Source organism: Leucoraja erinacea, chromosome 18 (assembly GCF_028641065.1).
Source record: "Leucoraja erinacea ecotype New England chromosome 18, Leri_hhj_1, whole genome shotgun sequence".
NCBI classification, from domain to species: domain Eukaryota; kingdom Metazoa; phylum Chordata; class Chondrichthyes; order Rajiformes; family Rajidae; genus Leucoraja; species Leucoraja erinaceus.
In genome coordinates this window covers 24,228,151-24,251,075 of record NC_073394.1, presented here as the reverse complement: position 1 = coordinate 24,251,075, position 22,925 = coordinate 24,228,151, and the positions used below count along the sequence as shown (strand labels likewise).

The following is a 22,925-nucleotide window of genomic DNA, read 5'->3' as shown; positions in this document are numbered from 1 at the left end:
TATAACAGTCAGTCTGTTCCCGAGAAATGAACAGCAAAGGGAGATGAATTTCAACAGATATTCACATGAACTTTCCTGTGGAATCTGTGGTTAATTTTCCTTTTTCTTTTGTTAACCAGAGCCAGTTGTGCCATGAATTCACACAATTAATACAAATGTGTTGTTACAGATGGAGACTATTTGTCTAATTACGCCTGTGCCAGTTGAGAGAGAACAGACCAACTAATCCCACCTTCTGGACCATGCCAGGCCCTATAGGTCACTGCTGTTCAAGTACATATCCAGGTACATTTTAAATGTGGTGAAGGTGCCTGCTTCTCCTGCCCTGCTACGCAGCAAGTTCCAGATCCCAACCAACCACTTGGTGAAATCTTCTCTTTCATTTCTCCACTAAGCCCATTACCAATTATTGTCAATCTGTTCCTCCTACTTTTTGACCCTTTTTCGAAGAGAAACAGACTCCATTTCCTCTCTCTAGCCCACTCACAATTGTAAACAGACCTCAACCTCTATATCAAAGAAAATAATCACAGCAAATCCAATCCTTTCAACTAAAATGGCCTGGGCCTGACAACTTACTTATCAATCTTCTCCACACCCACACCTACCTTGCAATATGATGGCCAGAACTCTATGCAGTACTAAAACTGGTCTGACTATTGTGTAAGAAGGAACTGCACATGCTTGTTTTAACCGATGTCTGAAGAAGGGTCTCGACCCGAAACGTCACCCATTCCTTCTCTCCAGAGATGCTGCCTGTCCTGCTGGGTTACTCCAGCTTTTTGTGTCTATCTCTGGTCTGACTATTGTTGTATATAGTTATTAAATAACCTCCTAGCTTTCACATTCTGTCTCCTCAGCTGATGAAGAAATGCATATGTTAAGCCTTTTTATCCATCTTATTAATCTGCCTTGCCACCTATATGGAGTTATCCATAGTTTCCCTGTTTCTCAGTAACGCTCCAGTTATTGTATAATCCTTGTCTTGTTGCCACACCAACCCTCTCCCTACCCGCAACCACACTGAATGCATTACCTTACACTTCTCTGGACTGAATTCCATTTATTGACGGACGATCAACTGAGCTGACCATTCCTATCCTCCTTCAAATTGCAACTTTCTTCCTCCCTGTCAACCACACAATCATTTTTTTGTATAATCTGCAAACTTCTATATCACACCCCCTCCATTGTCATCTAATTTTTAATATACACCACAAACACCATGGGTCTGAATAGAGTCCTATGTTTAATTCAATGCATAGTCCTCACTCCCCTTACCCCAAGTCCCCTGTCTACTCACCTCATCTTTTCTTTTGCATCCTCAAAACTTTCTGAAACAAAATAAACATCTTGAAATGTGGTGATGAGACACTCCTGTTTGCAAGTGACTTTCGGGTCGAAAGGCTTCACCTTGGCATTTCCCGAGAGCGAGTACTGCAACGTAATAGAATGCACAGATCAGTGGTCTTCAACAGAAAGGTAGAAACAAGGAACTGCAAATGCTGGTTTACCCCAAAAAAGACACAAAGTGCTGGAGTAACTCAGTGAATCAGGCAGCGGATAGGTGATGTTTTGGGTCAGGATCCTTCTACAGACTCTTTCAAGTTCTCCATGGATGCTGCCTGAACTGTTGAGTTACTCCAGCACTTTCTGTCTTTTCTTTAAAAGAGAGCTTTGCAACTTCAGTACTCCTGCATGGGTAATGCGTAAAAGAATGGTTAAAAAAAAATGCAGATCACCACCAACTCTAAACATGAGGTCAATTCAGATGCAACACTTTAAAGATGTCAGGATGGGAGGTGGTGAAGCGACCAAAGGAAGTGAAGAGTTTCAGAGTTCTTGGGATTTGTTAGATAATAGTTTATCGTGTAGAAACTATGAACTATTGCAGCTGGAGCCTAGGAAGGAAAAGAGGAACACAGAATAGATTTTGTAAAAATAGAAATAGACCTGAATACTTGCAATGGTGAGAATGAGGGCTGGAGATCAGAGAAAGGTGCAATGGTGAGATTAAGGGTTGGAGGATCTGCAGGTGATAATATCCTTATACACAGGATAATTCCAGATAAAACACCTTGCAGAGGAAAACGATGATACAGGGAAAGTATCCTTCCATCACATTTTGATGGTAATTGTGCAGGTCCATGTGCAGATCCCAGCCTCAGAATAACTCTCACCTTCAGCTCACTGACAGAGGACAGCAGACCTGCCCCATACACTCTCAGCTGGCCATCCTGTTTACACAGTCCAAACTCCACAGTGAAGAAGTAACACTATAAAATAAATCAACAGTGAAAAGGATCAGTAAAATTCAGCTAACCTCTCTCTGCCCCCCCTCTCCCCTCCCCCTCCCTACCTCCCTCCCTCCCCCCCCCCCCCCCCCCCCCTCCCTCCCCCCCTGTGCGTTTGGGGGATGGTTAGTGTGTGTGATGCCGCAGGCCCCCTCCACCCCCGCAACCGCGCGTTGAGGGGACGGGACCCAACTGGTCCAGCCTTGGTCTAGTACCAATTAAAACCTGCTCGCAATGTTGCTGTGACTTACAGTGGCTAGTTTCTGAACTGCTTCATCAGAGGCTCCCAGAGAGGCCAAGCCAATCTCCTGAGAAAACTGGGCAAAACTTGGCTCAGCCAGAAGGGGAATATGTCCCATCAGCTCATGGCATGTGTCACTGAAAGCAAAAACACACAATACTTTCCAATGAGAGAATAAAAAAAGATGCTGTGACCTAAAACTATGGCATTGTCTATACAGGGGGTGAACAAAATACTAAACTGTACACGTTACAATTAAAATCCAATTAAAGACATAATTTGGACAGCAACATTGCAATAAATAGAAAACAAATATCACAATACTTTGAGGATAAAAACGCAATCTAATGGTTATCAATATATATTTTCATGGAGGAAGCTTTTGGCTTTGTCCTGTGAGGTCAACATCCTTACTAAGACATGTTTATGTCAGGCTGTGAAGCTGTAGATTTATCACAGTCATTGAGTTTTCAGCATGGAACTGTGCTCTTCAGCCCATCATATTCATGCCAGCCCTTTTGCCCATCTACACTAATTGTGTATTTTGTAATGTCTAATTAGTACAATGGGATTGGTCTGCAACTTGGTGTTATGGGTGACATTCATTCACCCATACAGACATGGCAAATGCAATGCTAGCATTTATTTCAAGAGGGTTAGAATACAAAAACAGGGCTGTAATGCTGAGGATCTATAAGACGCTGGTCAGGCCGCATTTGAAGTATTGTGAGCAATTTTGGGCACCATATCTGAGGAAGGATGTACTGGCCCTGGAGAGGGTCCAGAGGAGGTTTACAAGAATGATCACAGGAATGAGTGGGTTCACTTATGAACGTTTGACAACACTGGGCCTGTACTTGCTGGATGGTGAAAGGCTTGGATAGAGTAGATGTGGAGAGGATTTTGCCACTATTTGGAGAGTCTAGGACTAGAGGTCATGGCCTCAGAATTAAAGGACATTCCTTTAGGAAGGAGATCAGGAGGAATTTATTTAGTCAGAGGGTGGTCAATCTGTGGAATTCTTTGCAATAGAAGGCAGTGGAGGCCATCAATGGATATTTTTAAGGCAAAGATAGATTCTTGATTAGTACGGGTGTCAGGGGTTATGGGGAGAAGGCAGGAGAATGGAGTTTATGAGGGAGAAATAGATCTGCCATTCAATCATGGCGGAGTAGACTTGATGGGCCGAATAGCCTAATTCTACTCCTTTCACTTATGAGCTTAAGAAAAAACTCTTCTCAATTCCTTCTAAATGTAAATTGTGCTCTGCATTTTAAATCCATCTTCATTGAGAATTCACGGCAGTGAACAACTGCCATAGTATTTACATTGGAACTCATTGGAATACATTTGACTTTTAATATTAATCAGTTTACCTAAGGCATGTAAGCAACAGTCTGCAAGGGCATTAGATACATCTGTTACATCGCCAACACCATTAGTGTCGAATAACTGATCAGGTTTCCCACCTGAATCTTATAACGTATTCCTTCCTGAGTCCCATTATACATCTTCTACTAATGAAATTAGGAACAGTTGTCACTTAGGCTGTAATACAAACTATATTTAAATGTTGGGGCTCACTCTTAAGTCTTGGCAGAGGTATTAAAGAGCCTTTATTTGCAGCAGTGGTCTCTGACTTTTATTAAATTAAATAAATGTGTTGCTCCGCATAAACATCTCATGCTGTCCTACTGGGCTGCTCTGCCGTACCCACTGTTCAATATCACACAGGACTGCAGCAAATGAAACACTCACGGTTCAGGTGTGTACAGAGGGTCTGAACTGTGCCTCACATATTGAGTACAATGAAAGACTCGGAAAGCCAGACCTGCCAGGAAGTCCCGAGGAGACAGGTATCCAGCCACTGGTCGGATAGTGAACCCAGACAGTTCTAAAAGGTAAGTGCAAAGAGTTACAGCATAAGCGAAAGAAGTGATTTAAGTTCACATTTATTGTCACATGCACCAATTAATGTACAGTGATATTTAAGTTACCACGTAAATTGAGCAATTAAATGAATGTCAAGAATGGACAAGAACACAGGATTGATTACTCAATGTTGGTTTGCAGCGTTTCAACCAACATGTTTATCCCTTTTAAGTCAATTAACCTAATCTCACACCACCTCACCCAACATTCTTTTCTTTCTAGAATGTCTCAAATAAGGTCCACTGCAGTTGCCTTTCCAGGTTATTTCACTGTACAATAAAAGCATCTAACTCTCTTTTTCACCACCAAATTCCTTGTGTTCCCTACACTTGAACTTTCACAATATAAACAATGTTCGTGGAACAATGTTGTCAACTTCAGTCATCATTTTAGAAATGGAAGATCGCTATAAAGTCTGGATTGGGAAAGGATAACTCCTCCGATCAGTACTATTCCATTCAGAACTCGGCCAGGACATTCAGTCACATGTTCGTCATACAACTTTATCTCTTTTAATCCTTGTTTTTAGTCCTTTCTTCATTTCTCATCATAACATATATTTTACGTCAGCAAACCAGTTTCTCGCCCGTTAAATATCGTAAATGATTCCAAACTAATGGTAGCAGAGAGAATGCACAGAGGCTTTTTCCTAAGGAATCCAGAACTAGAGGGCAAAGGTTCAAGGTGAGAGGGGCAATAGGAACCTGAGGAGCAGCTTTTTCATACAGAAGGTTGTGGGGTTATGGAACGAACTGGCAGATGAAGTATTTGAGGTAGGTACAATAACAATTTTAAAAGACATTTGGATATGTAAATGGATAGGAAAACTTTGGAGGAATATGGACCAGGCATGGGCAAATGGAACTAGTTTAGATGGGGCATTTTGGTCGACATGGACGAGTTCATAAATGCATTCATCATAGAAGCAGAATTAGGCCATTTAGCCCATTGAGTCGACTCCAAAAATGGTTGATCAATCTTTCTCTCGCAACCTAATTCTCCTGCCTTCGCCTCATAATCTTTGACACCCTTAATAAGCAAGAATCTGTCAATCACTGCTTTAAACATACCCTATCACTTGGCTGCCTGTGGCAATGAATTTCACAGATTCACTGTCCTCTGACTAAAGAGATTCCTCCTCATCTCTTTTCTAAAGGTACGTCCTTCTATTGTGAGGTCCTGGCCTCTCCCACTAGTGAAAACATGCATTCAATCCAGGCCTTCCAGAGTTGGACTGAAGGGCCTGTTTCTGTGCTGACTCATTTGCAGCGATACTCTCGAAACCTTTTCTGTATCTGATAATTTCAGGTCTTGACCTTGTTAATGGTTAGTCTCCACAAACTGGTGGAACACATAGGTTTCACAGAGAAAGTAATTAATTTGGGATCATTTCATACATATGTGATGAATATAATATAAATATCATCCATCTGTCCTAGTAAATACCCTCACTCCAGTTATTGCCCGGTTGAATTATACTGGTTGCTGAGGAATAACATGCCTCTGTATTAGGATACTTAAAGGAAATGTGACCGGTGTTCCCCTGAACTGCAGTATTTCTTTGTATTTATTTTTTTGTATATTGGAATTTCCAATACGGGTGTTCAAGTCCTGGGGAACAGTGTACGGTTTCCAAAGTACCTATTCATAGTTCCCACACTGAGCCTCTGTGTTAGAAACTGGATTGAATCATGTGGTCTCATGTTTATGTGCTCTACATGATTCAAAAACATGTACTCCCTGCATTTGAGAAAATGATCCATGGGAGGCCCAACATTAGACTTTAGAAATACAGCGTGGAAACAGCCTCCCTCAGCCCACCGAGTCCTCTCTGACCAGTGATCATCCTGTACTCTAGCACTATCCTACACATCACTATCCTACACTGAGGAAGGACATTATTGCCATAGAGGGAGTGCAGAGAAGGTTCACCAGACTGATTCCTGGGATGTCAGGACTGTCTTATGAAGAAAGACTGGATAGACTCGGTTTATACTCTCTAGAATTTAGGAGATTGAGAGGGGATCTTATAGAAACTTACAAAATTCTTAAGGGGTTGGACAGGCTAGATGCAGGAAGATTGTTCCCGATGTTGGGGAAGTCCAGGACAAGGGGTCACAGCTTAAGGATAAGGGGGAAATACTTTAAAACCGAGATGAGAAGAACTTTTTTCACACAGAGAGTGGTGAATCTCTGGAACTCTCTGCCACAGAGGGTAGTTGAGGCCAGTTCATTGGCTATATTTAAGAGGGAGTTAGATGTGGCCCTTGTGGCTAAGGGGATCAGGGGGTATGGAGAGAAGGCAGGTACGGGATACTGAGTTGGATGATCAGCCATAATCATATTGAATGGCGGTGCAGGCTCGAAGGGCCGAATGGCCTACTCCTGCACCTAATTTCTATGTTTCTATGTTTCTTTTAGGGACAATTTACAGAAGCCAATTAACCAACAAGCATGTAGGTGTTTGGCGTATGGGAGGAGACTAGAGCACCTGGTCTAAACCCAAGCAGTCACAGGGAGAACGTACAAACTCCGTACACAAGGTACCCATAGTCAGGATCGAACCCGGGACCCGGGACACTGCACCACAGTGCCGCCCAGAGGTGATCTTTGGGAATTTTGGTTCAGGATCATGTACATATATCCTGATGTTGGCATGGCCACTCACACATACAGCCGTCAAAATACTGTCAGCCTGCTTTAGCGTTAGTAAATGAATCTGACTGAGCCATGGAGTCCAACACTTAGGATAGATCCATTTTAAGTGATATATTTACTTGCCAGGATGATTATCTCCCAAACCACCACCAACCGAAATCCCGCCTTCACTGTGAAAATACACTTTATTTTGCGTTTTCAAACACCATGTAATATGCAAACTGTTGAGTCAGCAAAATTGTGTGTTGAATGAGCTCCTGGGATGATGTGTTCACAGTAGGAAGCCAGAATCTATTAGCCGACAATAATTATTCAATGAATTCATGGAATTAATGGAATCGCTGGCCAGGCAGGTTCCACTGATAAGTACATTATAGTTGTTCCAAGAAAAATGTACAAAATTAATCTCAACCATTCTATTAATTTCTTAGTCGATTTATGGTTTGGATAATTAAATCAACCCATTTGTTTATATTTGACCTCCTTACTCCATTGTTCAATTTTAAAAGACTAGACAGGGCATGACTGTATCAGCTCACATAACCAATAGTCCCTAGGTCACATCATGAAAAGATTAGATATTGTATAGAGTAGGCACAGTCCTGATTGTAATTGATAATTGATTACAAAGCAGAGAAAATATCTAACATAGGCATCAAAATGCAGTCTGAAGAAGGGTTCCGACCTGACACCTGTCCATTTCCACCACAGACGCTGCCTGACCCACCGAGTTCCTCCAGTACTTAATGATTTGCTCAAGTTTCCAGCATCTGCAGTTCTTTATGTCCCAAAATATAACCTATTTTAGCATCAAACCTGGAGGAGACTCATGGTGTCAAATCAGGTACTGTGATTCATAGTATCAAATCAGAGAATGTGTAACTTGCAACCACAAGGGATAATGTGTGGCCCTAGCCCCATACAGCAAGGGTAAAGCATATGACAGGCAACTTCAGAGCACGATACTAGATGCTATTGATCATTATTTACTGACACCATGAGATGCTTTACCAGTTGTACAATGACACAGCAGTTATTACATCAGAAAGTAAAATCAAATTCATGATTTTCCACAGTATAATGATTTCTGCAACTCACCCTTAAGGAACTTTGAGACGTCTTCCAACTGAGGGATATTGTCCTCCCTGTAGCCGCAATATTTTGTTAGCAGAGGCAGGTTCTTGAGATATTCTCTGCAGGCGTGGGTTGGATACAGCTTAGTCAACTCTCGGAAAACGGTGCCCCAGGTCTTTACTTCTTCCTCAGTAAATTCTATCCGTGGAATGGGATCGCCACTGAGGAAGGTCACAATTAATTTTAGGTGGCCTTGCATACCAGCTGTGAGTGGTCACTACAGCATCTCAGTCCATTTCACACCAACATCCTATTATGTAATAGTTCTTTGTGACGTTGTGCTCAGTCAGGGATATTTACTCTTGTGGGAAAGAAATGCTTTTCCATCAATTCTCATGGTGCCAATATCAACATTTCCTATCAACAACAGTCTGCCTTGGAAGTTTTTAACTCACAACAAAATATTGGAGCATATGATCAAGAATTGATTTTTAAAAAAGCTAGGTTTTAAGGGACATCATAAAGGAGTGAATTTCAGATCTTAGGCTTTGACAGCTGATGACACAGTTGCCACTGTTGGAGCAAACTATGGAAGCACAAATGGACGGAACTAGAGGATCACATATATCTTGGAATGTTGTGTGGTTAGTGGTGTTTGCAGAGAAGGTGAGGAATGAGACAAGGATGTATCTGATAACAACTATGACCATTTCCATAGATGTATTGTTTAATAATGAATTGTTGGAGATCAGTGAGAGGTGAGTTTACCTGCACAAGAATCACACCCATCCCTCCAAAACTGGCATTATTCCACTTAAAACAAACTTTTAAAAGTTATGTTTTGTTTAAACTTTGAATTACTCCTTTTATTTTTCTATAACAAACATTAATTTTATAATGTTCTAATCGCATCTCATGAATATTCCTCTCACCGCAACTTGGTGCAAATGACAGCTTCCATTCCCGAGAACCAGATCTACAAATGAGACATCTCTACCTTAAAGTCAGCCCTCCATACAATTTGCCTGCCAACTTTTGATTACAATTCCCCTGGGCCAGATACCTTCTTGTCCCACTGAAACAGGGCAGCATTTGTAAATTGTTCTATACCGACAGTGGTTTCTTGAAATGGAATGAGTTTGAATCACGTCTCAAAATTCCTCATCCTGAATGTAAATTCGCCAGCCACCCATCGCATCCCTTGAGCTCAGGCTTTCCCACAGTAACTTCCCCAGACTGAGGAATGTAGCATAATGGGAGTGAAGATAATGTCACCAAACATGTTGCTACAGTTGGGCAGCACAGTGGCAAAACTGTTAGAGCCGCTGCCCACAGTGTGAGAGACCCGGGTTCGATCCCGACCTAGGGTGTTGTTTGTGTGAAGGTTGGAACCATGTGAATTTTTCCCGGGTGCACTGGTTTCTTCCCACATCCTAAAGAAGTGCAGGTTTGTAGGTTAAGTGGCCTCTGTAAATTGCCCCTAGTGTGGAGGAAGTGGATGAGAATGTGGGATAACATAGAATTAATGTGAACGGGTGATCAATAGTCAGCGTGGACTCGGTGGAAGGACCTGCTTCCATTCTGTATCTCTAAACTAAACTAAACTAAAAAAAATTATAACATAAAATAATGCTCTTACAACTGGTATAGGATGGTATTTCAGGATTATAAACTGTGCACTTACTGCTTGTAGTCCATGGCCAGATCAGCAAAGTATTTTCTCCTCTTTCGATATACATTGTCTTTGAATCCCTTTTGAAGTCAGAATAAAGAAATGGAGGAAGTATTCAGTCATTCTCGCAATCATTGAAACATTGAAGATAGACACAAAATGCTAATGCATAGCTATGCCTTGGATTTGGAAGAAGTGTGAGAAGTCGAAGGCGAAGTTGTTAAGGGTAAGGACCAGCTCTGTTAGGCAGAGGAGAGTATTAGTAGATGGAAAATGGCCGGTTCTGCGGTTGAGGAAGAAACGGAGGGTTTTAAGACCTTCCTGATGGGAGATGGAGGTGTAGAGTGACCGGAGGTGAGGAGTGGAGGCCTAGACTATTGAAGTCATTGAAGATTTTATAAAAAAAAACCCCCCCCCCCCCCCCCCCCCCTTATTGTTTTAACATTGAACATTAACAATATAAACATTGAAGAGTGACAGTAATCATGAAAATAAATTCTAAATTATATCAGAGTTTACTCAGATGTGTTTCACCTCAGCTAGCCATTCTAGGTGATGGGTGGCACAGTAGTGCTGCCTCACAGCACCAGAGACCCAAATTCGATCCTGACCTCGGGTGCTGTCTGTGTGGAGTTTGCACATTCTCCCTGTGGCAATGCGGATTTCCTCCGGTTGCCTCTCCAGTTTCCTCTCACATCCTAAAGACGTACGGGTTTGTAGGTTAATTGGCCTCTGTAAATTGCCCTTAGTATGTGGGAAGTGGGAAAGTGGGATAACATTGAACTATTGTGAATGGGTGATCAATGGTGGTGTGGATTCGATGGGCCTAAGCCCTGTTTCCATGCTGTATCTCTGAACTGAAACTAAACATTCGATGAATTAATCGCAATGTGCCACTCAGACCAAGAAGGTCCATAGCCAATCACTGGGGCAATGTATATCTGTACCATTGTGCCCAGTAATAAAATGAACCTGTTGCTCACTTTTAGTCTTCACACAGTGACCATCCTCAACCACGCCTCTGATGCAAATGGATTTCAGGGAATAGGTAACTGGGTCAAGTCTGACCCTCCTTATTGCAACTCACACATAATGGGTGGCGTTGCAAGAGCTACAGTTAGCCTGCCAACAATCACAGTTCTCAAGTAGGGAGATCAGGCAAAAGGAAAATGAAGGTACACAAAAAAGCTGGAGAAACTCAGCGGGTGCAGCAGCATCTATGGAGCGAAGGAAAAAGGCAACGTTTCGGGCCGAAACACTTCTTCAGAAAAGGAAAATGAATGCTGTGTATAAAAAAATCCAATGATGGTGTGGTCACGGTGGCACAGCGGTAGAGTTTCTGCCTTACAGCAAAATGCAGCGCCAGAGACCCGGGTTCGATCCCGACTATGGGTGCTGTCTGTATGGAGTTTGTACGTTCTCCCTGTGATCTGCGTGGGTTTTCTCCGAGATCTTCGGTTTCCTCCCACACTCCAAAGACGTACAGGTTTGTAGGTCAATTGGCTTGATTAATTGGCCTGATAAAAATGTAAAATTGTCCAAGTTGGCGATATGCAGAGTACTGCCCTGCCGACTACAAAATACAGAAGGTTCAGAATGAAGTCTGCCTCTGATGTCACTACACTGATGTATTCACTGAATCATCCCAGAATAGGTGACACAGGCAGCTTCCCCGTGAATGCGAGAGTTCATCTCTGGATAAAGTTTATTCCAGCTCTGGCCCTCGTACACACAATGGCCTTTTGCCGGCTTGCTGCCGCCAAATATCCATGTATCATTAATTTCTTTAAATCGGAAAAAATTGAAAATGGGCTTAAGCAGTGCTCTATCTGTGGAGAAAATAATGTTGATAGGCTGATCATTCCTTGCTGTTGGTGTCTATGATAGATAATCATCCTACAAGCTGCTTAAGCTGTTTGAGGGTCTGACCGCCTAATTTAATTAATACCAGCAGGTTGAATTTGTCACCTGTGGCCGGGGCTCTGGAACTCCGACCTGGCCAGAGCCGACAGATCCATTCCCATGGCCAACTTCCAAGGCCAACTTTGCAGGCCAGTATCTTGGCCCCCTGAGGTCATGACCTCTGTTGGTCTGACAAAACGGATAATGCAGCAAGGCTGTGGAACCAAGGGTGCCAGAAAATTGGTGGTAGACCTGTATTAGTTATATCAATGTCTAACTGTCATAGACGCGAATCAGTGGTCAACTAAAACAATGATTTAAAGTGACTATCGTGGCAATGTGTCATTTTAAAAAGTCAGCAATTAAAGGTGAAGAAGATCAAGAGGAAGAGGCAGAGAGCAAGCACGTGTGATCTCAGCAAAATGAGAAACCAGTTCCATACCGGGTGATCTGCATCCAGGTCGGAGCCGTACATCAGCACCCGGTTTGCACATTTATCTAGATCTGATATCTTCTTTGGAAACCACGTAGATTCCATATCTGTACAGAGAGGTGGATAATTAAATTAAATCCATACATATCAGCACAGGAAAATGCTAAAAAAAAAACCAGCAAATCTTCACCATTCACACAGTATTACAGTCAGAAGCAACATTTACACTGAATAATAGTATTTGGGATCCTGTGATGAATCTATAGCCTTGTTGGGAATTAATTTGTAGAAGGAAACAGGTGATGTTGATCTGAATGCAGAAACGCCAATCACAGCAGATTAGAAAATAAGGAGGATTTTCTCTGAGCTTTGATAATTATAACTGAAAATTGATTTACACATTAATTAAAAAGCAAAGAGTAAGATGCAATCCAAGCCCAGTAATGATATATCAATGTAAAGAGAAATAATGAGACCTATGTATCATTTTCATGGGACTAACAAAGTAAACACACCTGATATTGCACACCTGAATCAGAACAAAGATCATTACACACAGAATAATCTATAAATGTGTAAAGAACATCACTAAGAATACTTAAGTCAATACTACTTATACTGAAACGTAGACAGGCATATGAAAGATAAGTAATATTCTAAATATCTAAAGAGAAAGGTACAGATCTTTCGGTCGGATAATATATTTCAATATTTATAAAAGAAAAGCATCAAGATTACAGAAGGATAATACTTCACTTTTACATTGAGAAACTTGCTTACTATAGAGGAGTAACAGTATATTTACAAAGGGGTAGACGCATCTCGACAGGTATCACCCCATGATTATATACAGATAGCTATGACAAATAGATCATGCAATTCTGTATATAAAATAATCCACATTCATTAAAATCACACATTGCAGATAGATATAAAAAAACATATGTAAAGGAAAAGGCAAATATTGCAAACTGATATTCTCCATTTAGAAAAAGGCAGACAATACATGGCTAATATTTATTTATTAAAAAAGGCAACAGTTTATATTCTATATCAATAAGAGAAACCACATAGAGCAGATAAATAATATTCCATTTCCATAGAGCCTGATAGAAATAAGTAATAAACTGTACTTAAATAGAAACACACAGAGATTGGAGACGTCATATTCTGTACTTATATAACAAAAGACAAAGATGCATAGAAAAGAACAGCACAGAAACAGGCTCTCTCAGCCCACCTCCATTGTGATGCCTATCTCCTCTAATCCTATTTGCCTGTATTAGACCATATCCCTCTGCCCTTTTCCTCTGCAAATATTTACCCAAACACATTTTAAACACTGTAATTCCATCTTCACTGGCAGCTCATTCCAGATACTCACCACTTTGTGTGAAAAACTCCCTCTCAAAATTACCCCCCCCCCCCCACCTTAAACCTATAGCTAATGTTTGACCCCCCTGCCCTATGAAACAGATTGTAACTATCTATCCTCACCTTGTGCTCACCATTTTTTAACCTTCTACAAGGTCACCCTTAACCTCCTAAATTCTAATGAGAATAAACCTAGCCTATCCAATCTCTTTTCATAACTGCAACCTTCCATTCCAGGCAATATCCTGGTGAATCTATTATGCACCTACCACCACATCGTCCCTGTGTGTTGTAGCCAGAACCATTCACAATATTCTTGTATATAGTGTAGTATATTCAATATTTTGTACACCTGTAAAATGACATCCTAACTCTTACACGTATTACCTCGGTCTATGAAGGCATGCATACCCAATGGAAAAACCTTTCATCTTCTTCCACTACACATAAATTACATTTATAATCCCCGACGTCCTTGCCCATTCCATCTCCAAATTTTTAGGTGAATATATATTGTATCATTTATTGTATCATTTGCTTTACCAATTGTTGACACCTGATGCCTTAATGTTTAAGCAATGTTCAAGATTTTAATATAATGGGCTACTCTAAGGTTATTTATTATCTTTTTTCTCTACTATTTGACATTCATAATTTCACCTAGGAACATTACTGTCATATTTGAATTTAAGATAATTTAAACATATAAAATACTTTAAATTGCTGTTAATTAAAACATAAATGTGAATGAAAATGTTTTTTTTTAAATAAACAAAAATGAGAAAAAGACCTGGATAAACTAATCTTTTCACTGGGATTTGGTGACTGGGTGCAAATGAATGTGGCTGCTCTAAACATGTTGAATATATCTGGTGTGGAGCTGAGGGGCCTCAGACATGAAGTGTATCTAAGACATGGCTCAGTAATTAACATAGCCCCCCCACCCCTTCTGAGTTCAGTCAGACAGCATCTGATGATCAGACATGCCAGCATCTTATCTCTATCATGTTTCACTGCTTAAATGCTGCACTGATTAGGCATGGAAGTCTTGAATGCATTGATGCAAGCATTGTAGTTTGCAATTCTCCATGGAACAGCTATGGATATATTACCCTTTATCTTGTATACTTTAGGCACTTATCAGACGATCATAAGTAATTGTGTATCAAAGAACCGCAGATGCTGGTTTACACCTAAGACGGACACAAAATGGTGGAGTAACTCAGCGGGTCAGGCAGCATCGCTGGAGAGATGGAATGGGTGACGTTTCGGGTCGAGACGTCAGGTCGAGAGATATGAGTCTGAAAAAGGGCTGAAAGACCTGAAACATCACACATTCCTTCTCTCCGGAGATGCTGCCTGATCCGCTGAGTTACTCCAGCATTTTGTGTCTATGATCATGTGCACATCATGGCACACCCACAGATTTACCATAATATATTTTGCAACATACATTTTTTTAATAATGCAATGAGCCATTTCCAGTGATACAGATTAACTTGTTAAGATTAAAGGCAACATGTTTCCTGATAGAAAATGATATTTATATTGGCATGGACTGATGTACCTACAATGATGCTCAAGCACTTAAGTTCATATAGATAGACCAGTGATAATGATGGATGTATTATCATAACAATTATCTAGGTCCTCTTCCACACACTGGCACACCATCAATGAAAACACATTGACGACATTGAACTGGCTTCAACCTTACCATCTCCCTCCGCAGATGAGTTGTCAGGTGAGTTGAGAGTGACGATGTTGACGTGACTTTTCAGAATCTGGATGACTTCATTGAGTTGTTCACGGTCACTGTCACAGTCAAGAAAAATCTCAAACTCAGAGTTCCTCAGCTTGGACTTTCGAGACTCAATGTGAACCAGGTTTATGCGTTTCTCCTGGAAGATGAGAAAATCCAATGCATGAAACCACAAGGTTTAAATGGGAAAAGCTCAAATTATATTGCATGGCAGACTGCATTTTGATCTCACAAATGTTTTTTTAGTTGAGAGATAAAGCCTGTGGAAACAGGCTCTTCGGCTCACTGAGTCCTCGCTGACCATCGATCAACCTTTCCTCAGACTGTTTTACTCAACGCGAAACATCGCCTATCCATGTTCTCCAGAGATGCTGCCTGACCCACTGAGTTACCCCAGCACTTTGTGATCTTTTTAAGAGAGCTAGCTACAACAAGCATTAACTATTAATTGAAATAAAAAATGGAAATACTGAAAATACTCAATAGGTCAGTCAGCATATTTGGAGTCAGAAACAGAATTAACATTTCCGGTTAATGATCTATGTGCAACGTGATGTTTTAATTCTTACGTTTACTGCTTTTAGGAAAGTGACATTTAAGAGGCTTTTAGACAGGCACGTGGGTATGCAGGGAATGAAGGGAAGTGGATCATGTGCAGGCAGAGGAGATTATTTTATCTTGGGCATTGTAGGCTGAAGAGCCTGCTGTACTTTTCTATATTCTAAGTTCTTGTTTTCCAGCATTTTATGTTTTAGTTTCAGATTTCTAGTAATTCACTGGGCTTCACTTTGACCAGTTATTAATTCTTTACTAAACACACTTCAGGCTTTGTAAACGGTTATCAATATTAGCTCATGCACTTTTGCACAGGGAAGAATAGATGGGTGGAATTAATTGTCAACAGAGTTGTATGATGTAAGAGAAAGTTTCAAAATTTAGGGAGCATTAGCAGAATGAAAGCCAGATTTAAGATGCACCTTCTAATTATTCCAATTTAAGACAGTTTACAGTTTAGGTTAAAGAAACAACATGGAGACAGACCCTTCGGCCCACTGAGTCCGCACCAACCAGCGATCACCCCGTACACTAGCACTACCCTACACACTAGGGACAATTTCCAATCTTTACTGAAGCCAATTAACCAACAAACCTCTATGTCTTTGGAGTGTGGAAGGAAACTGGAGCATCTGAAGAAAACCCACGAGGTCATTGTGAGAATGTACAAAGAGCACCTGTAAGCAGGATTGAACCCAGGTCTCTGGCGCTGTCCCACTTGGCGATTTTTTCGACGACTGCCGACATCAGTGACTGATGTATCAGATTTGTGGCGTGACGCGGCATGACGATGTTTGACGCGCAGTGTTTTTTCAAGTGTCGCAACATTTTTTTTGTCACTGCTGGATATTGAAATATTCAAAATCTTTTGGCGACACTGATATGACGCCGGCAGTCGCCGAATAAAATCGCCAAGTGGGACAGGCCCCTTAAGGTAGCAACTGTGACATAGCAGTTAGTGCAACTGTGTCATTAATCCAGCAGCCCCAGTTCGATTCTGCTCTCTGCTGCTGACTAAATGGCTCACATTTTGCCTCTGCTACGTTAATTGTTCAAAATAAATTATCCCTAGTGTAGGTGGTTGTTAGGAGAATTTAGTTTAGTTTAGTTTAGTTTAGAGAGACAGCGTAGAAACAGACCCTTCAGCCCACCGAGTCCACGTTGACCTTTGGGAGTGTGGGAGGCCTGTTTCTATCACTAGGGACAATTTACAATTTTATGAAAAGCCTATTAACTTACAAACCCACATGTCTATCGAGTGTGGGAGGATACCGGAGCACCCTGGGGAAATCCAGGCGGTTTCAGGGAGAATGTACCAACTACCTAGATAACACCTATAGTCAGGATCAAAAGTTGCTGTAAGGCAGCAACTCTACCGCTGCGCCACTGTGCTGCCCTTAGGTCATGGGAATATTTTTTAATACAATGTTGGGAATAAGCTTGAATGTGATAAAAGGGATGCATGATGCTAGCCCACAGTTTGCTTCAAACTGCTTGAGGTGATGTTACCTGGAAGAGTCGCAGTGCCTTTGCCAGTCCCCCAACCTCATTTTTCAGAGAGAAGACTACAGCCACTCTTCCCCGTTCCACAGACATATTGCAATTCTCCTTATTCTCCTTGTTCTCTTCGATTTTGCAGAAATTGGATTTGTTGATCTGCGAGATAGTAAAATACACCAATAATGACAAAAGAGTGACAGGCACAGTCCTGAGAGATTATGCTATAAAATTGTCAACCGGTAACAAATCTGGCCCACCAAAACTGGATATGATCAACAAATGCATCGAATCTCATGCATTTACAGATAGCAGGCATTTGACACTGTGATATGGAAAGGTTAGAGGGGCCATTGCACAAGGCTTTCTGTATTCAACTGGATAGTTAAAAGTGGAACCAACACAATTCTACTCAGCCGCATAGTGAAGGTGAGGCTTTGGAGATAACGTTGTTGATTATACTAAAAGTTGCAGACTTGTCTAGAAAATGAGGAGTTATGGTACACAACGGGACCTACTATTATTGTTTTTTCATTAGTGCTCTATCAAAATTGTGTTTACGTGGATCACAAGCACGTGCTTATCATATGTAAATTGGCAAGTTGTGAACAATACAGAGAGGAATTCCCTAGCCCATATTTCTCTGGGTGAAAAAGATTTTCCAAGTATTCCCTTCACCTTAGTGAACAGTAGCTCTCTGAAAGCACAGGCAGATAGTCTTCCATTGAGGATGAGCCACTTTAACCAATATTTGTAATAAAGGTACATTGCTGTGTATGAATGCAATTCAAATCAGGTGCATACATGGAAGGTAATGGCAAGAAGGGCTGGATTAAGAGAGGGGGAAAAAGTAGAAAAAGAGAAAGGTGTTTATAAGAGAAAAAATGTGTATTTTAAAACATTCCGCTATTAAAGTCCAAAAGAGTGAAACTCTGCACTAGTAATGGTTGACTTACTGAACTGGGCACACTGATTCATAGCAACGATCATAATGTATCGTTAATGTATCAGTACAGTGCTTTTGTGAACCGGTTACAGGGCGCTCGTTCTACCCACGACGATCGATGGAGCCAACCTCTCGGGCCCATCACCGCTGGACCATATGGGCAGATAAAAGCGAACCCCTCTCATCTCACGGTTAGTTCCACAGCACATGGAAACACTATATATTTGCACAATTATATCCAAGAAGATCAGATTCCCTTCACTTTTTGTTTAATCCATTAGACGCGTCTTGGATGCGCGATCTTTGTGTATTCGCTGGATGAGATGAATCCTCCAATTTTTTTCCCAATTATATTTATATCTTCGTGCAAAGTTCATCCTACAATCCTACTTAATTTGACAAGAGTTTAATGCAGGTCGGCTATGAATAGCTGGCTTTAGTTAATGCGCAATAAACAGGGCTCTGGTCATTGGATTAAACAATTGCATCCCCCTCTGGCACAGCTGAGAAGCTGCAGCGGTCGGAGGTGGAAGCTGGATGTGAGTTTGGGATGTCAACAGTTAATAATATCAAGATGTTGCCTCTTCTACCAATTTGATGCTCGCTCAATTCCCAACCCTTTATGTGTAGAAAGGAACTGCAAATCCTGGTGTATATCGAAGATAGACACAGAGTGCTGCAGTAACTCAGCGGGTCAGACCGCATCTCTGCAGAAAAGGGATAGGTGACGTTTCGGGTCGGGACCCTTCCTCAGAAATCTTCTTCAGAGTCTAAAGAAGGGTCCCGACCAAAGCGAAACGCTGCTGTAAATAATCCATGTTCAATCTCCAGACTTTAGATTTAAAAATCACAGCCTGTCCCCAAGTAACCAAACGGTGCGGAAGAACGAGGTGACCTTCACAATAAGCAGTGATACCGATGGTGACCTGCACAAAGCTCTCCGCTAAGCGCGAAACTAATACTTTAAATCCAGTAGAATCGCGGTGGCAACGGGCCAGAGACAGCGGACCCGCGATTGCTCCAAATTTGGACGAATTTCTGGCGAATCCATGACCACTGGACTACCGATCTTTTCGATAAGTACAACTGTGTTCACAATGTGGTAGTTACAGTTATGCGATTTTGCATGGGTATCTCGTACCTTTATCTAATTTCTCTAAAACTCAGATACACCAATAGAGGAAAACGAGACATAAATGTTGAAGTAACTTTGCGGGTCACGTATAAATCTGAAGAAAGGTCTTGACCCGAAACGTCGCCTATTCGCGTGTAGGAAGGAACTGCAGGTGCTGATTTATACCGAATATGGAAACAAAATGCTGGAGGAACTCAGCGGATCAGGCAGCATCTCTGGAGAAAAGGAATATGTGACGTTTCGGGTCTGAAGAAGGGTTCCGACCCGAGATGTCACCTGTCCCTTTCGTCTAGAGATGTTGCCTGACCCGCTGCGTTCCTCCAGTATTTTGTCTATCGTCGCCTATTCATATTCTTCAGAGATGTTGCCTGACCCACTGAGTTACTCCAGCACTCTGTCTCGTTTTCCTCTAAAACTCGGTCCTGGCGGAGCGTGCGTGGGCGAGTTACACAGTCGCAATATTTCAAGACCATCGCGACCCAAATAAATTCCCCAAAGCCCGGACATTCTCAGGCGTGCGATCAAGTAAATGAGACCGGGTTGGATGGTACTCAGATGTGACGGAGAATGAGCAGGATGTCAGGGCACAGTCCAGCGGGACAGAGGGGAGACTGTTCCAATAGTGAACATAACCATTGGTTGTCTACAATCCTGGCCAACCGCCGCACCTGCCTTGGGACTGGTGAATCCTGAATACTTATTTTCAAGGTTATCAGATTCGGATAATTTCAATAACTACAATTTTACATTAAACTCTTCCCCATTTAACACCAGCTTCCTAACTTTTCCCATTTAATTTCCATCTAAACGCATTAATTCAGATGTCTCTGCGCGGCTTCCAAAGTATCTCACCTATGTGTTGCTATTCCGGGCGTATTTTAGAATTAACACTAAACATCTAACCCGTACGTGTCCAGTTTTCTCCCCGCTCCTTCATCTCTCCGCACTCAACAACTGGTCAGCATTCCCTCGGGTTCTTCACCCTTCGTCTCTGGGCGACCCAATTTCACACTGTTCTGCGCTCTCTCTGGCCCTTCTCCCTTCCGCTGCGGACTAGCCCATTTCTCCTAGGACACATCCCTTCTTCGGCTTGTCTAGAGCCGGCAAGTCTTTGCCCATCACATGGAAGGGATGGAGAACAGCCTCTGCAAAGCACACTCACGCTTTATCTATCTTGACAAACATTCCCCCCCAAAATAGTTCAAAATTGTCCTCCATTCAAATAATGGGATTATGTTGCAGAAAGCATCTGACGAATTCATTTGACGAAGGGACCAACGACGCCACTCACCTCGTTATTGAGATGTTTCTCGTCCAGACTGGTGTTTATGGATTCGAAGGATCGCCCTCTCCTGGGTCCCTCGTTCTTGAAGGAGTACATGTCGCAGAAACCCGGGTTTGCTTTGTGTCTGTCCCTAAGACCCGCTCCTGCCCGGTGCCTGGGTTCCTGTCTCTCTGACCCTGGCTGCGCCCACTGTGCTCCTCTGTGCGGGACTGTACCCTGCACTCCGTTACCACTGGCACTCTTCCCCACTCTGCTACCTGCCACCTTCTCCTTGTCCTCTCCGCTTCTGCGCGCTGCTATTTATACCTGGCTGGGGAACCAGCACTGCGCCGCCCCACCCCTCCATCTACCCTTAATCTCCAAGGAAAGAGCAAACAAGGAAACAGGAAGAATCGCGTCATTCACACACAATACCTCCCGCCATCTCAGACCCAGGAGCGATGGGCTTCAAGGGCGTGCGCAATTAATATCCTGTACACATCATCTTTTCTGTTGAATGTACAACCCGGGGACAAAATAAACTCTCGTTGCCGGATGACGTTAGAGCTCAAGAAAAAAAGCCGGAAAACAAACAACGGATCAGTGTCACTTCTTGCAATGAAAGGGAGAGACGGGTGGAAGTGGAGAGAGAGTGCAGAATAAGGGTTCAGACTCCAACGTCACCCATTCCTATTCTCCAGAGATGTTAAGCCTGATCCGCTAAGTTATTCCAGCACTTTGTGTCTATCTTCAGTACAACCCACAGCAACTAAACCGGTGTCAGTGAACTCAAAACCAGCATGTCGACGCGAAGAGTAAAACGGTTAGCTCAGACCACGTTAACTTCTATTGGTGGTATGTTAATGATATGTTATCGATGACAAGAATCAATTCGCAGAGACGTTTTCGCAGACGACTGTTCCCATGAAGTGAGCGCAGACAAAGTAACTCGCTGCTCTACAATTTCCTGGGCTCTGTGGTTAGACACAAAGTGCTGGAGTAACTCTGTGGGTCAGGCAGCATCTCTGGAGAAGATGAAGTCCTTCAGTCTGGACAATTGAAGAGGGGCCCCGACCCGAAACGTCACCTATCATTTTACAGAGATGCTGCCTGCCCCGCTGAGGCAGTTCCTTGTTTCTACTCGGAGCACTGTGGTCAATAGACAATAGGTGCAGGAGCAGGCCATTGGCCCTTTGAGCCAGCACCGCCATTCAATGGCTGATCATCCCCAATCAGTACCCCAATGGCTATTGCCCTCCTCCCATTAGTCTGAAGAAGGGTTTCGGCCCGAAACGTTGCCTATTTCCATCGCTCCATGCTGCTGCGCCCGCTGAGTTTCTCCAGCACTTTTGTGTACCAGCTTTTGTCTATTGGTCGTTCCCTGAGTCAGCACCGCCTTGCCGCTCGCACACGCGACCCCTCTCCATCCTGGCTGTTGCCATCCCTTTGGTGGCTCTTTATCCACGCATCCCCGTTCTACATTTACATCTCGTTCAGTCTCACTTCTCCGCTTGACCTATTTCTCCACGTCCATGCCTGTCCATATTTTAACTTTACATCTTCATCGATTTTCGTTTACTTTTTTCACCTTTCCATTTTTCCGCCCTGTTTTGGTTTTGTTCTTTTTCGATTTCCGTTCAACTTTCACTCTCGGCTTCTTCACCTCTCGAGTCCCACCTCTGCCCTTCCTGGATATGAAACTTACTCTCACGGTAAACCCCGATCACCGCCTGCCTACCTCGTTCTGTCCCTTCCCCCATCTTCCGCGTTCTGCCCCAGTCGCCTCTTTAGCTCGTAAACATTTCATCGTCTTTTGGTGCTTTTGACTTTTCATTTATCGACTTCAACCACAGATCTGTTCCATTGCTCGCTGTCGCTGCATCTCTCAGCCGTCAGTCTTTGTTCCTGAACACGTTGCTGCTTCTATACGGCTATTGTTTCTCCACCCTGTCCCACTTAGGAAACCTGAACGGAAACCTCTGGAGACTTTGCGCCCCACCCAAGGTTTCCGTGCGGTTCCCGGAGGTTGCAGGTAGTGGAAGCAGGTAGGGAGACTGACAAAAACCTCCGGGAACAGCACGGAAACCTTGGATGGGGCACAAAGTCTCCAGAGGTTTCCGTTCAGGTTTCCTAAGTGGGACAGGGGCAGTGGGACAGGGTTACTCCTCTACCATCCTTTTTTCATG

General features: G+C 42.6%; 1 protein-coding gene across 1 annotated transcript in view; it reads right to left on the bottom strand.

Annotated features, from left to right (window-relative positions):
* The window catches only part of tph1a (tryptophan hydroxylase 1 (tryptophan 5-monooxygenase) a), a 28,382-nt gene extending 5,889 nt beyond the window's left edge, over positions 1 to 22,493 (bottom strand). Inside the window, exons 1-10 of the mRNA XM_055649638.1 lie at positions 20,767 to 22,493; positions 17,407 to 17,553; positions 15,298 to 15,481; positions 12,216 to 12,313; positions 9,884 to 9,951; positions 8,224 to 8,420; positions 4,294 to 4,429; positions 2,546 to 2,672; positions 2,181 to 2,276; positions 1,304 to 1,437 (exon numbers count right to left, since the gene is read on the bottom strand). Of these exons, the coding sequence (XP_055505613.1) occupies positions 1,304 to 1,437; positions 2,181 to 2,276; positions 2,546 to 2,672; positions 4,294 to 4,429; positions 8,224 to 8,420; positions 9,884 to 9,951; positions 12,216 to 12,313; positions 15,298 to 15,481; positions 17,407 to 17,553; positions 20,767 to 20,856 (1,277 nt within the window). The 5' untranslated portion in view covers positions 20,857 to 22,493. The remainder of the gene's footprint in view (positions 1 to 1,303; positions 1,438 to 2,180; positions 2,277 to 2,545; positions 2,673 to 4,293; positions 4,430 to 8,223; positions 8,421 to 9,883; positions 9,952 to 12,215; positions 12,314 to 15,297; positions 15,482 to 17,406; positions 17,554 to 20,766) is intronic.
* Between the last annotated feature and the right edge of the window lie 432 nt (positions 22,494 to 22,925).